Source organism: Mixophyes fleayi, chromosome 9, assembly GCF_038048845.1.
Source record: "Mixophyes fleayi isolate aMixFle1 chromosome 9, aMixFle1.hap1, whole genome shotgun sequence".
Classification (NCBI taxonomy): domain Eukaryota; kingdom Metazoa; phylum Chordata; class Amphibia; order Anura; family Limnodynastidae; genus Mixophyes; species Mixophyes fleayi.
The window spans coordinates 19,485,874-19,503,850 of NC_134410.1; the positions used below are offsets into that span (position 1 = coordinate 19,485,874).

At 39.8% G+C, this 17,977-nt stretch overlaps 1 protein-coding gene across 2 annotated transcripts in view; it reads right to left on the reverse strand.

Annotated features, from left to right (window-relative positions):
* Positions 1–830: 830 nt before the first annotated feature.
* Positions 831–17,977, reverse strand: part of PLEKHG2 (pleckstrin homology and RhoGEF domain containing G2) — a 78,323-nt gene continuing 61,176 nt past the window's right edge. For both annotated transcript variants that reach the window (XM_075186783.1, XM_075186784.1), the window contains 8 exons: positions 17,303–17,336; positions 15,955–16,044; positions 15,472–15,573; positions 15,225–15,263; positions 14,140–14,156; positions 12,996–13,280; positions 10,719–12,060; positions 831–8,512 (listed from right to left, as the gene is read on the reverse strand). In XM_075186783.1, the coding sequence (XP_075042884.1) occupies positions 6,051–8,512; positions 10,719–12,060; positions 12,996–13,280; positions 14,140–14,156; positions 15,225–15,263; positions 15,472–15,573; positions 15,955–16,044; positions 17,303–17,336 (4,371 nt within the window). In that variant the 3' untranslated portion in view covers positions 831–6,050. The remainder of the gene's footprint in view (positions 8,513–10,718; positions 12,061–12,995; positions 13,281–14,139; positions 14,157–15,224; positions 15,264–15,471; positions 15,574–15,954; positions 16,045–17,302; positions 17,337–17,977) is intronic.

The following is a 17,977-nucleotide window of genomic DNA, read 5'->3' on the forward strand; positions in this document are numbered from 1 at the left end:
TATAAATACTGCTGTAAGTACATTCCATATAGTAATCACATTTCTCCGGATCAAATGCCACCATTGGGGTTAAATAAAGTATTGGAGGTAATATGGGGGAAAAGAAGAAGCATTTAACTTGTTTAAACTAGAAGTAACTGAAGATTTGTTAAGGGAATACTTGAATTGAAGCATAACATGTAAAAAGACAATCAGGTTAGCAAAGATTGAAGCTGAAAAACAGATTAACAGAACAGGATAGTGACTTGCTACAAAATAATTTAGGCAACTAGGTAAACTAGGCTATGACCTGGCAGAAGAAATTTGATTTCATTGGAAGTGTTATACACTTACGCCAAGTAATCTAATAACTATTCTAATTACACAGTCAATGGAACACAGTTAAGATTGAAAAGGATTTAGCAATGTGAGGATTTAGCAACACAAAGGGCCAGGCAGTGGCTGTAAAGGCGGATAAAATCCTGGGATGCATATAAAGGTGAATAAGTGCCCAAAATGAAAACATAGTATTACCATTGGATAAGTTAATAATTAGATCAAATCTTTAATAAGGGGTACAGTTTTGGGGATATGGGGCCCTGATAAGGAAAGTTACACCTCATGTAAAAAGCATGTAGGTAAATGCAATTAAATGTAAACATTATAATTTAGTGTCCCAGGAGTGATAACAAGAGGAATAGGACTGAAAATCAGAGCTGCAATGGAGGTACGGCACTCAAACCTCGCTCTCTTTCCTAACATATATTTTCAATGAACGGTATTGTATTAGGCATCTCACTAAAACCTTATAGAACACTCCACACACTGGAAAATAAATCAATGAAACTAAGTTCTAGTAAGTGTTTCTTTTATTGACAATACAAAAAGATTACACAAATGTAATGTACACTTATATAAAATGAGCCACAGGTAATTGGGATTAATAACTGCTCAAATCTATTTACACAGATGATTTGCCTCCCAAGTTTTTATTACACCTCCCATATAAATATAATGAGGTGCATATTTGTCCTTTAACCTTAGTGCACCCTAAATGAAGACTCTGATATCACAATGGAGGTCAGGAGCATGTACATTTAAAACAACCTATTGCTATGTACCATTCCGTGTTGGGCTAGGGTTGGTCCGTAAACAGTACTGTATTAAACTGTAAAATACTATTTTAGGCTTAAGTGTGTTCCCCAACATTAGCTTGCTGCAATGTAGTGTATAAGACTATTATTTATTCTGCACCATTAGAGAGGTACTATATTCAAACAGACTCATGTAATAAGATGGTGCCTACACCATAAGCTATAGCAACCAATCAGATGTTAGCTTTGATCAGAGTGATTGGCGATGAATTCATTCTGTCCTGTCAGTGCCATGTTTATAATGGGGATGCTTTGAATTTCTCCAGGTTGTCATACATGAAGAAGCGGCCATTACACATGCTGGCATGCCCATCTCTTGAACTTGACTTCAGCCCACTATAGGCTGTAGTGTATTGGAATTGTGCCTTTTCTGTACCAAAGGTATTATTAGTCATTTTATCTATGATTTATTAACATAGTGTATGTTCTGTACTCTTTAATTTGTATAATTTAGGATAGTGGTTTGCATTAACAAGTTCATGCAAAAAAAAACAATTCCATTGTTTTTCATGTTTGCAAACACCTGTACTTGCAATAAGCCACAATTAGCACTTCGCACTCTCTAATAAACAAAGTCATGTGACAGGCTAATGTTTTTAAATGCTTTGTTATCTTGTAACTTCCCTCGATACCTTAATAAAAATTATATAGTCCCTTACTTAACACCAGATACATTATTACATGTTCATTGTTACAGTATATCCGCCAAGTACCATAAAGTACAATATACATTGCATACAGAGGTATAACTGATACTTTTATTAACAGTTGCCCTGATGTTAAGAAATGTGCTTGTTTTAAAGCTACACCCTGTAGGGAAAAAAAAAATTATATTTTGCTAGCCAACATTAAATGGTTGCAACGGGGCTGTATAAACAAGAGGTTCAGGAGAAGAGATTGCATCTTGTGATTGGTTGTCAGACTCATCCTCCACGCCCTCTCGATTTTTAGCTTGGGCTATGAGAAAAAACTGAGAAGCGGCTGCATGGAACAGCCTATAGCGCTCAGCTAACGGGAGGGGCCACCTTAGAAAAATATATTCCAGATATATTAAACTGTACTATAGTAAATGGACATTAAAAAAAATGACTGTAAAGGTGTTTTATGAACATGAAAGACAAAGTGACACCACGTACAAATTCTGCACTTGCTCCTGAGCTCTACACATATTTTAGCATTAAATCATGAGTGGAAACTGTTTCGTCAAAGCAGTAGCTAACTATTATGTTTGTAGTTTAACTTGAGAGGGTGTCATGCTAAGACAGAAATATTAATCTTTCTAGTCATATCACATTCTGCAGCCAAATCACAGTCGGATATTCTGGGGAACTTCCTCGCTCATATATTATCTACGGTGAATGCCAAGATCCGCAATGAATTCAGTGCCTCTCCCCCAGCATTGGTTGCAGATATTACATGAGCGAGGGACTTCAACCAGGATTCAATCTTCTCCCCTAGTGTTGCTCACATACATTAATCTCGCAATCTCTCCATTCCCTAGACTTGCAACTAACTTTCCCATCATCACTTAGCCAAAAGCAATCATTAGTAATAATAGAACATATAACGACTCTGTTGGGTAGATTCAATTGGCCATGAGCTGCCGTCGGACATCTCCGTGTTGTCCGGCTGAGCTCATTTCCAGCCGTTACGGTAAGGAATCTCCGTTCATTTTTCCTCGCACCTCTATGCCTGAATATAAACATTTTAACAAATAAAAAATCAACTCAAATGGTTCCCTTTTAACAAATAAGAATGTACGGTATCTGTGTTGTTTTACTGAGGAAAGTTAAAATAAGTTAAAAGGTAATATAGTTACAAAGTTAAAACAACTGGTCAACGATACTGTAAACATAATCGGGATAATCTTAGATGATTCAGACACTATTCTTTTAAGGTGGTTCTAAACCCAGTAGATTTGCAGCAAAGATGAGCATTAGGGTGTGGGCTATGAAGTTTCATGTTCAACCACAAATGTCATGATAACTGTTGTGGTTTTACAGAAGGAAACATCCAAACTGATAAGCAACTAACCCCACTATAGAACATTAATATAATTTAATGTCTGTGTATTAAATAACAACGGGAATGCTTATATTTGAGTAGATCGAATTATGATTCTGTCCCATTCCCTGAAGGGATGACGGGACATCTTTCCACAGTCATCATTCTGGAAAAGAGAGGGAGGTATAGAACAGGGAACACTAGAGCTGATTGGCGTGCAGTCTTCTAGATAACAAATATCCTACAGAGTTTGGTGTATTCACATCTTGGGATACAGGCAGTGCAAGTTTGAAAGAAATAAACCAACATGCTTCCCTTTGATATTAGAGATTAAATGACCCACAACAGCCACCTCATATACCACAAGAACTATGGAATGTGTATTTTCCAGTTTGTAGGGTAGTGTATACTCCATTACACTTTACATTTTAACAAAGCTGCATTAAAACGTAAAGTTAACACTGATCAGTACATTTACCTTTATGTTTCGTATATGACAATTACGTGGTTTTTTTTAGTTGCTCCTTAAGTAAACTCCACCCAAACCTCCATCTCTAAGACTTGTATCTGCATCAATTCACTGGGAATAAAAACCGCTAAGTTATACGGATATGAATGCTAATGTACAAGACACAGCTTCCTTGCTGTATGCAATATCTCCGTATGAATGATTGTTCTCATTATGGAGAATACACTATTCTCAAGGTGTAAATATAGGATCTATGATAAGTGCTTGCAAAGTTTGGAAACTGGACTAGAGTTGGGTTAATAATTTAAAAGTGGTGGGACTGAAGCTCCTCTATGAGTGGAGGGTAGAACCTCTCTATGGGAAGTGGTGAGATAATAGTGTGGATGACCTCCCCCGACTAACAGGACATGCTAGGATTTGTCTCACATTGCAATGTATATTCTCGTAGAGTTTGGAAAGTGATGAGTATGAAACTCTTGCGGCATTGAGTTAAATTTCAATGTAATTTAGTGGGGATAAGACTTTTCTTACATAACTCCTATGTAATAAGTGCGTGCACAATGATGGGGATTAGATTTGTCTTCAGGATAATTATAGGTGGAGGACAGGAACAATCAAACTGATACACACTGTTGATACAGTTACAAAGACGTGACACAGATATGTGGCTACTTATAGAAACTGCATGTACAAAATATATAATTATACCTTACATAGAAATGTACATACATTGGGCCTGAGTCATTAAGGAAAGTAAGGCAAAAAAAGGAGTAAATGTTCTCTGGGACAAACCATGTTACAATGCAAGGGGTGCAAATTAGTTTATTATTTTGCACAGACGTTAAATACTGGCGTTTTTTTCATCTAGCACACAAATACTTGATAGCTTTATTTTTCCAATTAAATTTAAGTTTGATCTGGAACATGCCCTACCCCAACTATAATTCTGTCCCCACATTTAAAATTTACCTCCCCCTCCAATGCAACATGGTTTTGCCCAGGTGCAAAGTTACTCCTTTTTTTATTGCTTTGCTCTCCTTAATGTCTCAGGCCCATGGTGTTCATGCACAGGACACGGTTCATCATGCTCATTGACATTTTTGCAGGCAAGGTGCAATCAACTTATGGTGGTTAAGTACAGTATTAACTATATTTAGAGCCTGAGAAAATAATGTCAGATATATGTCCAAATGTTCTGCTTCAAGAAAATTGGAGCAACTTTACCTTCATAAAACCAAGAAATGATTTAATATATTACTCCTCTAAGGTGCAGTGTACATTAGTAACAGGGACTCGGAAGCCTTTTTAAATATGGGTGACACCACTCTGTTTGCAAACGCTTATCGAGAGGTTCTCAAACAAATTTCGACCTTTCAATTACTCCCCGGAATCTAGTTACAGAAAATTTGTAGTGATTAACATGATTGTGAAAAGTTCCTCAACGTCTATGATTAAATCATTATTTTAGCGAGAGTGTGCAGAAATAAACAGTGCTAAATAATACATTAATTTTCTTATTCCATTGTAGCAGGCACAGCTCATCTTGTTTCATGGTCGCTTAGAATGCCTTACCTTTGTAGTAGAGCCCAAATATACAACATCGTCAGTTCACAGACCATCTATTGGGCAGGTGCGGAGAAAGCTTAAACCTTTGTTGTGTAGATAAAGAATAGTATAAACTAGCATCTAAATGTACCTGTAAAGAATAAAGACGTTTCCCTGATTTTGAGAGTATGCCCTTTCATGTAAACACAGGTGGTTATTTGTATAGAAAAAAAAAAAAAAAAAAAAAAGATTTTTTAAAAATCGAGATTGGTGTTAAAGAATTAAAATATGGCAGATGAAGTTAGGATATTTACATGGAAAAACCAGAGAAAATGGATTTTCTTACAGTGATTAATATCTTATGTATGTTTAATGTTCTTTGTTTTTTTTCCTCAGTGTGCATGTCGGATGTATGTGTCCTATACCATGGCCCACAATATAATTGTTCAGTACTGTGAGACAGAGAGCAGACATAGGTAATGGTAATATCCCTCAAGATACATTGTCTTATGTCCACAACTTTGGTGGATGAATGGTATCTATGGAAGATCAAAGCATTCTTTGGTGTATTTTTGCTAAATACAAAGACCTTAATTAGGATCTTTGGTGCAAATTGTTCATTGTAAGTGCATTGTCACTGAACCTTTTTACTATTAAGTCCAGCTGACAGTCATGGAGTCAGACGTATTGGCACATTGTCACAAAGTTCTACGTAGAAAAAAAGTGCACAAAGGCATATTGCCGTGTCTTATCTTTGGTATATATCATTGTTCCTTTTTATGAGTGTTTTGATGGTTCTACATGCTCTGGTTCAGTATTTCCTATTCGTAGCTCACTGTGACTTCGTAAACGTAGAATGGATTTAGGTCCTCTGTCTTCTCCTCATTGTCTGCTAGCAATCACAGTTTTGTTTTATGTTCTAAGGTGCTTCCATTAATGTTTATCTTCCGTGAGGAGAGGGACTCGGGGGCTTGCAGGAGGGGATGTGTTAGACTCACCTGGGCATTGCTGAAAGATGCTATTCTGCCACTACCACCAATCTGAATGTTAACAGTGGTGGAATAACTGGCCTTTAAGGTGGCTTTTTCTTTTGCGTCAGAAGAGTCCCACTTTTCTGAGATGCCGCATTGCTGTACACTTTCGCTGGGTTCTACTGCTGGGGAATGTGAGGCGGCTGAAGGTAGAGAACTTGCAGTTTTAGGGAATAGATTTGGTCCTTCATCCAGAGACTTGCATTGTCTGAATGAGGTCTGGGACCTTAAATCATATTTCTTCTCTACGCTGGTAGATTTCTGTGTTTTAAAGGGTCCATACTTTGAGCGTAGCTCACGGACATCAGGCCAGTGGATGCTGGTTAGCTCATGTGTACTGATTCCACTGGTGAGGGAATTAGCATCAGAAACCGGACATGGAGGAGATCTGTTAAAACACAAGTACCTGTTTTCTTCATTTGAGGACCCAGACGGAGAATGTAATGCACTGGGGCTGATAGGATTGTCTCCAGGACTTGGTATATTATTTCCACAAGATTTCCTAGAGTGGAAAGGAAATCCAGGTGACCACGGGCGAGCCGGGGGACTTGTGCAAGTTGGTGTAGAACTTGCAGAAGATGAAGATGACCTCTCCAAATTACTAAAGGAAAGAGGGGTAAAAGAATATGCTCTGGTGTTGGAGATGAAAGGGATATGAGGAGACTTTGGACCTAAAGGGTTTCTACTGGGGGGAGGCGAAAACATTCTAGAACGCAATGTCATTGGGGACTGTACCCGCGAGTTTGGTTCAGAAACTGTGGATGCTGGAGTTTGCCTTATGGACGGAGGACAGGGGATTGCTATGATGATTGGGGAACCAGGAGAAAGACAAACAGGTCCATCTAATACCTTATCTGAATGATTCTCTTTTTGGAAGTTAAAAGGCAGAAAGCAAGGCTTGTGTGGCCCTTCATTTGTCGATATACTTTGTGTTATTTTGGAATCAGGCTGATATGTCTCACCTTCCTTTTGGGTATCGACCAACACTTTGTTTTTCAGTTTCATATCACTCAACACCAGCCCTGAATATAGTGAATTTCTGTATGGTGATGGACCAAGAACAGAGCATTGTGACCTTATAATTGGAGTTTGGGTGTCTGTGTCTGAGCTTCTAGACTTTGTCATCAGGCTTCTCTTTGCAAGAACCTGTTGAGACTCTGGGATATTCTTAGACAATGAAACTGCTCTAGATAATTTCCTTTGCAACATGGAAGGGGAGAAAAGGCCAGGAGGTGGAACGCTCTTCTCCTGTTTCTTAATCTGCATCTTTGGCTGGAGCATGCCTTGGAATTCCTTGGCAGTGGAAGTGTTACTCTTGAACGACGATGAGCGAGTTGCCAAATTCAGTTTCTTTGAGGAGTTTATGTTTTGGGAGTGTGGGATAGAAAATGAAGAGTCAAGCTGCAGCCGTTGCATGACGTCCATAACAGCTGGGGAGACTCCCCTGTTTCTCTGAGCCCTTTGTGATTCAGATGTTTTATGTGCAGATGTATCACATGACGCAACACAATTACCATCTGAGCTTAAGTGAGAACCGTTTTCTAGAATTGGTACAGGTGGAGATATGTTTATTTCATTTCTATCACAATGTGGGACAATTATAGAAGAAGTATCAATTGATATTACTGAAGAGACTTTTTGTGCCTCACTGTTAGTGTTTGTTTCTGATATATCAGCCAGATCCCTTGTGTGTTTGATTTCCACAGTTTCTGGACCATCATCACAGCTTTCTCCTGATTTCCCTATTATAGTTTGCACATTATGGATCATCATAAATTCCACCTGTTCTGTTTCTCTTAACTCCTGGTTTTCTGTGTTGTAGGGTGCTGGTTCCCCATCAAATTTGTTTGGAACCTCTGAGAATTTGACTTTATCCGATTCATTTATTTCCAGAACACTGTCTACCTTGTCCTCGTGATCAACACAGGCCACGTGACTTTCTCTGTCTTCTTCTGTGCCTGGTTTAGATACACAGAGAATGCCTGTCCTGACTTCATTTGATAAACAGTCGGATGCTGGTATTGGTTCGGAAACACAACCATAATTCATGTGTGATTCCTCTTCTGGTTGGAACACATCATCTGAGATCTCTTCGCTTTCCTTTACTTCCTTAGGAGGCACTTCCTTTGGCACTAGGGCCTCTAGATCTATCTTGGGTGACCTCAATAACGGGGAGTGCTCCTGTATAGGAAGATGAGACCATAAGGATTCCTTTTTGTGAAGATCTGAAAGGCTCTCGCGCGCTGCAGGAATGAACAGGCCATTTTCTTGAACACAGTTAATGTGAAGTAAAGTTTCATGTATCATCAGGTGTCCGTACAGTTGGGGCTCTAAATGTAGGGAAAAATGTTTTACAGAAATTAAAAAAATATTGGTACATAGTTGACCAAACATTATAAAGATTCAGCCGCATATACTTGACATTGTGGAAGGCTCTACTTTCTGATCTGCTGTGTATCAATTAAACATTAAAAACAACATTTAATGACTAGTTGTACATAGGCAACTATGGGAGATAGTAAATTGCTTTCATATCATATGTAGAAATGTATCTTCTGCAAGTTGGACTACTTATGTCTGTGCAGTCCATTACATAACTGGAAAGGATATCATCATGTGTATTGAAAGTAAACATCCACAGAAACGCACACAGATCCACCCATGGTACACAGAGACCTAGGAGTCTTCAGACAGACTCTGTGCTCTTCAGCAGCTTTGGCATAATTTACTTTGTATCCCAGACATTCTTGGCAATAAGTGTGCACTTCACAAGTGCTACTCAACCCAATATATAGTCAAGTAAATCTGTTTACCTTTAATGTAAACTGCAGTGTCTCTACTCTACCTTTACAGCTGGGTACACACTACAGGTTTTTCACTTGATTATCGAACCAATCACATGATAAACGACTGTTAGGTCCGATATTACATTAGTGTGTACTCTCTATAAACGATGGAACGATGTTAAGTCACACTCTACATTTATTCACCGGGACATTCATCGCTAGCATCTGCTGAAAAGAACACGACTCTGTAAACTCTATGGAGATCATGTGCATGACTGCATATACACTACATGATAGGTCGGTGGTTGGTCTGAAAATATTAAACAGTACGACCAACCAAATGAAAGATGATCGGCAATTTGAGACGACTTTAGATCATTGTGTCACTACACACACTCACGATATCTGACCTAACAGTCAGATGTTGGCTGATTGGAGGTTTTTCGTGCAATCATCGGGCTATTGTTTACGTAGCCTTACTACTAAATGCTTTAAAACATATATTATATCTCTGTATTTCCATTGGCAGATTTTCTTCCATGTTAAAGCATATGCTAATCACCCCAAGATTATGGAAAATCTCACTTGACCCCACTTGTTTTAGTAATTTATGTCCAATCCCACTACTCCCCTTTAGCTTTAAACTACTGGACAGACTAGTACAATACCAACTCACCCACTTGCTCTCTCACGATCACCTACTTGCGCCTCTAAATTTTGTTTACTGCCAACAACAGTCCAATGAAACTGATCTTAAACTGGCCACACGTGTTGCAATCCAATCATTTGGTTCAACTATATTTTGCTTCAGTAAGACAGAGTCACACTTTGTTGGGCAGTTTGGTACAAATTGGACAACTAAGTCTGCATGGCTAGTGGCACCTTTACTAAACATGTAATCCAAAGGTCCGTTGTCCTTAATAATAGACCTTTCAATGGATTTTAATATAGTTGACAATAAACTCTTCTTCCACATTCTTTAGGCCTCTGTGATTTATTCCTTTCCTGGGTTTCGTCAAACCAACACATTTTGTGTACTCCACAATTGTGTATCCTCCTTTACTCTCTTGCAATTTTTTTGAAGTACCTCAAGGCTGTTACCCAGTCCCCCCCTATTTTTTTGCTCTATACATCCACCTTGGTCAACTGATTCACCCATAAGACTTTCAGTACCTTATCTGCACTGGTGATACTAAAATATATCTGCTATGAGGCTCATAACCTTAACCCTGTCTCATGTCACTGATTTATTTATTCACTGCAGATTGGGTGTCCTACAACCATTTATGCCATTTCCTCTATCTGATGCTCTTGTTGTCTCTGAGCATTACTCCCTGTCTATGGGTAATCGTTGACTCGGACATCTATTTCAAAGTTCATGTCCCATCACTGACCACATCTTGCCATTTTTTCACCTAAAAAGCATCTTTCAATTATGATATCTTCCTACACATGATTATCATTTTCATTGACTATTCTTACTCCATGTTAACGGATAATTCCACCTTCAGTGGAGACTTTGTTGATCAAATATGTTCAACTTATTTGGTCTTCACACAGACCACACCTTAGGTCTCCTTTACTCTCTTTCTCTCCTTATAGATTATAAGCTCTCATGAGCAGAACCCTCTTCGTTTTGTTTTTTTGCTTTTACTCCAAACACGTGACTTGGTTCAATGAGTTTAGTCAGCGTTACATATGATTTCTCTATAACAGACTTAGTATAATCCCTGTCTTCGCCTATTCTCACCTGTCGTATGTCTGTCTCCAGTAGTCTCCTCAAGGACATGAGGGAGCGTTTTCACTGTTGCTCTGTTCCGAACCACTGATCTGCTGTTCTCTCCATTTTTCTTCTGTGTTTTCATCCTGCCAATCTTTTCACTGTACATCTTGGCGAGCAGCTGTACTTTGTTAATAATTTTCTCTGAGTTTTCAATCAGACAAATGTCATCCGCCTCGTAGAGGCCCATACCCGGAGAGCAGAATGCCGCTTTATTAGTGTCGCTGGTCAAGCATGTAAGTTCTGTTTTCAGGTGACAGTCTTGTTTGATGGCATTCTCTTCCGTAGTGTGTTTTTGATGTTCTTTTCCTACTTCCCTCTTTAGAGAACTTTCTTTCGGCAAATGACCTACGACTTCTAAATCAGATTCCTCAACGATAAATAGTTCTCCACCCTGCTCCTCCAACTCTTTACTCCGTGACTTGCTTCTTTTCAGCACTCTTACAATTTCTGCAGTGTTTGGCTTCTCTTTTTCTTTCCAGGCTTTTCGTATCTCAGCACAAGACTTGTACTCTGGCTCTTGCTCCAAGCTAACTTTTTTCTTTTCTAACATGACTGCGATTTCTTCAGTTGCATGGGATGGGGGTTTCCTGTGACAATTAATTTGCCTCTCCTCTGAACCACACCCGTTTGTCCTGCACATGCCCTTTTCTCTATCCTTCTTCACCTCCTGCTGCAGGATGTAATTGAATCTCAAGATAGAGTCTTTAACCACGCCAGTTGGAATGTAGGAAATACTATCCTCTTTACTGAGGTACGACGCTCCGGCATCTGCATTATCATAGTAATTTTTGATTCTCTCAATCAACAGCCGGTCATCTGGGGTCAAAGTGGAATCTCTCTTAGGCTTTGTGCTTCTTTCTTTCTTTTCTGGAGCGGGCTCACATCTGTTTGTGTCATGCCTTTCATTCTCTTCCTGTCCTTCAACCTTCTCTTTGAGCTTGGATGATATATCTTCTCCGTCACCAGGGGATGTTGTCTGTTGAAGCTCCTCTTGTTTAGAAACATCTGTTCTGCAGACAACGGGTTCAGCTTCTTCTTGCCCAGTCTCTTCCAACAGACTATTCTCTTCTACAGAGACATCTCCATCTTTATTCTGCAAGTTTTCATCTGAAGATCCAATGTGGAATGGAACCTCTGGGTCATCTGGGCCTGGCTCTAGATTTATCAGCTCATCCACGGAGTCGGAGGATGGTAAGTCAGCACTGGAGAATACATCGGGAGCTTCTTCAAGAGAGATGGAACTCGTCCTCTCTGTTTCATCAAGGTATTCAGAGGATCCCGACCGTCTCACTTTGCAGCTCATAGACGCCTAGCACAAAGTGAAATATGACATTGTGGTTTACATGTAGACAATAGAGCTGTGATAAGTTGAAATAAGGAATGCAATGCATGATGTAAAAAAAGCTCTAGCAGTGCTATTAGGTGTAGAGTGCAGTGTACTGTGGTTGGGATGTTAATACAGAGCACTGATACTAGGTGTAGAGTACAAATATAGCTCTGATACTATGTGTGAGGTGTCTACAGACAGCAATGATAACATGGATGATGTAAAAGGTAAAATGAGAACACTAGTATTGGCTTAAGTCTTCAGTGTCACATAGTTTTTCCAATAAGTCTTGGGTTTTGCCACTGGTAATCTTTAAGTGCAGAGCTGGCATTGGATATTTTCAGTATATATTTTCTGATATATTCAGTACTCCTGAATTGAAGGCGTCCCTGTCACAGGACCCCAGCAGATCTGCTGGATGAGTGAGCAGGTTTGGTTGCTAAACATTTACTAAGTGGGTGAACATATAATTTACCAGGGTAAGTGGCAATACAACCATATAACTGATTTATTGGTGTGCAATTTAAAGGAAGCATGCAATGGCTTTTGTAGTCTGAGCACATTAATATTCGGGTTATTCATTGATAAATTTATGTACGCTCTCTAATGGGTTTGTGCTGCATGTAGAGAACACCGATACTGATTAATTAACAGTGGTTCCCAAACTGTGTGTCTAGGCTCCCTGGGGTGCCTCAGTGATCTCACAGGGGTGCCTCGGCCAGGGCCAGTGGTAAGCAAGGTGGGGGACTACTTGGTAATTATTTTGGCTTAGGGGTGCCTTGAAAAAATTATGTAAACCCTAAGGGTGCCTTGAACTGAAAAAGTTTGGAATCCACTGGGTTAATATATAAATAGAGGGCAGTGGTGCTGGGTGTATATTTGATATATAATCAGTGGCACAGATTGCATTGGTTTACCTGATCCTTATTATCAGCCTTTGTTTGTTCTGGTTCTGAAGACTTAGACTCTCCATTCATCGACTCAGCCCGAAGTCCTCTCTGGTTGAGTAGTTCCAGTATCTCATCAGTGATGGATAGGCTGCCAGACAGGACGTCTTCTGGTAAACAGAAGGAAGAGTCCTCTATACTCTCCTCACAAGCCTCGCCTGTATCCTCTAATATACATGACTCCAGCGTGCATATGCTGTCCGACGACTGGAGAGAGCTGGAGGATGGAAAGAGCTCTCCCTCGCTGCCCGCGTGCTAGTGACAAAAGCAACATTGGTAAATTAAAAAGTAACTGCTTAAATTGGCACCATCATTGTTTCTTCAATCTGATGCCCGTCAGTAATTCCATGAAAACCTATTAGAACATTCTGGGGCATAAATGAGGTTTGAAAATGATCTTTATCAGCCCGTGTATGTTTGTGATCATCTGTAAACTGCACTAACAGGTCTCGAGGAGGCCAGAAGATATCCAACCATTGGGCTACATCGTGAAACGGCCAGATCTCGTTCAGTTTGGCCATCCATAGATTTTATTATTAATACTGTATAATATGTTGGCGCCAGTACTCGAAGTGCGGGTGTATACAGTGGTACACCATACCCCCGCTTCTCTTACTGCCATTGTTGTAAAACTATCAAATTCCATTCACTTACGTTCCCATTCCATTCACTTCTAAATGTCCTTACCACCACTTCTAAATGTTCACTTCCACCACTGGATGGCGCTATGTAAAGGATAATAATAACTGTGGGCTAACAAATCTGTAAATGTACATTTAATTTTAGAAATGGAAAATCCTAACAAAGAATTCACCAAATTGACCACATTTGTGTTTTTCAGTATAAATTTTTTCTTGCGTGAACAATAGCAAATCTAGTCTTCCTTTTAGGAAAAAGTGTTATAAAATTATATTTGTGAATGTTGTAATTAGTTCTGTCATATCAGAGCAGTGTCTATGGGCAACGGCATTTAAAGCTGTTCTGTAGCACTTCACTTATAAAAGTAATGACACAGTCGGGACAGTACTTGCTTGGCACCCAGTGTACCGTCATCTTACAGTGTTATATATGAAATAGGATTATTTGAAATAAGTTGAATTAAACGTATACCAACCTTCATCTGCACCAAACCTAGAACACAGAGATAAAAACATGAAGTTAGGATGTGCTGGTTATTCGTTATTTCCAAATAGTAATGTAAATCAGTAAAAATAAAATTATATGCTATAAATTATTATGTTCAAATTAAAACTTAATTTCCTTCTTTGGTGACTTTTTTCCTTCATGTTCCTCAAATGCTATGAAATATATAGGAAAGTATCAAGAATTTAAGTTTTTGAAAAGTCCCTGTAAGACTTTCTGTAGACATATTGAGGACACAAAGGATACGCATTTCAGTACTGCACTTGCACACCCAAAAAATCAACACACACATATCTGCATGTAAACTTTGGCGCATATCACCCTTATGAATACTTATGCCTGGAATGGCGGAACGGGGAAGAGAAGGGCCGTACAAACGTAGGCTGAGTATAGTAAGGGCATGAAGATCAGGACCTTGTGACCCTTAATCATGCAGCCATTTTTTTTTAAATATAGAATATATAACCAATCTAAATGGAAGTATTTACAGCTGCCCTCGTATTGTGTCATATGCTAGGTACAGCACTACTTCCTTTTAAGGTGTGTTTGACTAAGATCTAAGCACCCTATAGAATTCAATCTTTATTTTCTGGTTATCCATTTGCACACAGTTTATCAGCCAATCAGATCATCTGAATGTTCTCAGCCAGACAATCAGATCATCGGAATGTTCTCAAACCAGGCAATCAGATCATCGGAATGCTCACAGTAACCGGAGTTGAAGTTGCACATCTTGTGGGAGTTACACTTATGTGGTTATGTTAATAAGGACAAGGCTACATGTGACGGGGGCAGTGTCTTGATGTGAGGATGGGGGGTGGAGGCAAGTAAGAAGCCACAGTGTTAGAGCTAGATGTGGGAAGAGAACTGAGGTTCCCATCATAGTGATGCAAGAGGTTTGTGGTCTCACATATCTATGAAACACTGTTCATATGTCACACGGTCAACAAGAACAAAATGGTTAGCAAAACCAAACATACTTAACCCCCGGAAGGATGGGTATGTGTTTGTTGCGAGAGTACCTGTAGAGCAGAATATTGCTATTAAGTTACTTACCACTGTTTTCAAACGCTGCTTGAATTTCTTTGACTGGCTCTGGAAGAAGAAGGGGAATACATGAGGACTAAGCGTTAGAATTTGTGGTCTAAACAATTTTCATTGATGGTATGTCCAAAATCCATTAACAGTTATATCACTCTGTATGAAACAGTCCTAAATAGTTTGACCTTTAACTGAGATAAACACAGCAAAGCTTTTTTGTTAAATATAAGAATGATGTTCGGGGTTTTTAGAGTCCACTTACCGGATAGTCTGCGTCCTCGGCGTGGCTGAGAGCTGCTGCCTAGACTCTGGAGAGTAAAGGATTTCTTGGTCTTTCCCGGGCTGCACATGTACTGAGGAGGCTCTGATAGAAACATTTCAATATATATGATCAGACAATAATGTCACGTGACACAACAGAAGGAAGCTAGGAGATATGGAGACTGTTCCTCCCATTTTACCCCATTCATTCCTCCCTTTGCCCTAATTATCTCTTATGCTCTTCGAGCCAATCTTTTCTTTACGCCCCATCTTTTAACATCCTGTTCCTGGTTTGCTTTTCCCAATACAGTGGGGTCCATGCATTTATCCCCTGTAATATTTACATTGCTGTTTCCCAGCATATGGCTAACAGGGACTAGGGGAATATAGCAAATCCCAGGTATTTGACATTACAATTGTTATCAGCGGATGGAGTATTATAGCAACTTCAAGGTATTTGGCGCTTTGACAAGGTGATTCTCACCAGATTGTCTCCGGTTACGGGGAAATGTCCAGAAATCCTCCATCCAGGGAGATTTTGGGTTGTCAGAAGTAACCGGCACATCCATAGAATCTGTGACAATGAAAATATATGTGACATTAGTATTTATGCTAAATTATGAAAGATCCCTAATCTTCCACTCATCTAATCTTTAAGCTACACCAGTAGAAAGAAACCGCAGCTGGTAAATTGAGTACATGAAACCAATAGAATCTTTAGGAAGACTTACCGAAGGGCCTGGATTATCTGTATGCCCTTGTATGACTTAAAAGGTGCACTCTATACTAAACATTGGAAGTGTTTATGGTTCATAGACTCATTGTGGGACAACGTTTCCCCATTACTGATATTTATTGCTACTGGATGAGGTTCACACACTATGGACTGGGGATCTGCCATGTCACACATTGGGGGGAAGGGGCGAGGGGGTTCTCTAGATTCTCAGACTCTGGTGGGGAGACCTCCAGAGTCACGTACACTAAACAGGAGATCTCCAAGACTCTCTATAAGAGAGAACTGCAGAGTCAAACTCTCTGTACTGAGAAACTCCACAGTCAAACATTCTGTACTCAAATCTCAAATGTCACAAACTTTGGCCTGGGGATCTCCAGTGTCACACACTCTGCAGTGGGAACATCTGTGTTACCCCTTTTGGATTGGGAGCCTCCAGAGTCCCATAATGTGGATGGGGTAGGGGCTCCAGAGTCACAGACTCTGGAAGGGGGACTTTAAAAAGCACACACTATGTACAGAGAGCCTTCAGGATCACACACTTGTATGGAGAACCTTCAGGTTCACAGTCAACAGTCCACAGTCACACACTCTGGACTGAAGACCTCCACTCACACACTCTGGGCGGGGGATCTCTGATTCGAACACTCTTGACCAGGTAACCTACAGGTTCGCACACTCTTGACCAGAAAACCTACAACATCTCAAACTCTTCACCAGGAAATCTACAGATTTGGACACCCTTGACCAGGGAACCTACAACATCTCAAACTCTTGACCAGGGAACCTACAGATTTGCACACTCTTGACCAGGGAACCAATAGATTTGTACACTCTTCACCAGGGAATCTACAGATTTGGACACTCTTCACCAGGAAACCTACATATTTGAATACTCCTCACCAGGGAACCTACAGATTCGCACACTCTTAACCACGTAACCTACAGATTCACAGACTCTCGACCAGGGTACCTAGAGATTTCCATAATCTCATTCCCAGAATCACACAATATGGAAAGGAGACCACCAGAGACACATAATCTATGGTCTGCCTGCTATAAAATTCTCTCTAATCATTAAACCCTCAATACAACTTACTTTGGAATGTGTTTTCAAGCAGTACTTGCTTAGCCTAAAAAAGAAGATGATAACAATAAATGGTTTGTGAGACAGCAAAATCAGATGTATAGGTGGCAAGATTCAGACTTTATCATAAGAGGCCATTTACAAAGTGCAAATTGTCTGACGTGCGATGCAGAATCCACTTTAGTGGTACCCTGTGCAATCTGAGCAGGTGTATCTACATTACCACCATAGTGCATGGGTGTGCAGAGCAAGATGTTGGTATTTTTGGATGAGTAGAAGTTTGCTCAGGCTGAAGGGGGGACTTGGGCAGAGTGAGGACGTTCCTTTCAAAGTACGGAGGAGGAACTCAAGTGCGTCCAGTTTTCCAGAGAGCAGAGAAAAAAAATGAGATTTGATTTTGCAAAATGAGATAAGCCAAATTAGATAAAGGGATGAGGGTGTGCAGTTTAAAGGGTGTCCCATGCTGTGCTGAGGGGAGCACAACGTTTTCACTCCACAAAAGGACTTGACTTTTGCACCAGCTCAGAGCTAGTGGAAATTAGGTCTCGTCCTATATTTTTATAAGGATGCATCTTGCCCTTGCACTGACCCAGCAGTATCTTTCTAGACGCACTTTGCCAAATGTAAAAAAAAACTTCAAACAAAAATACCACATGTAGTAAAGCAATGCTGAGTAGAATTGCTCCT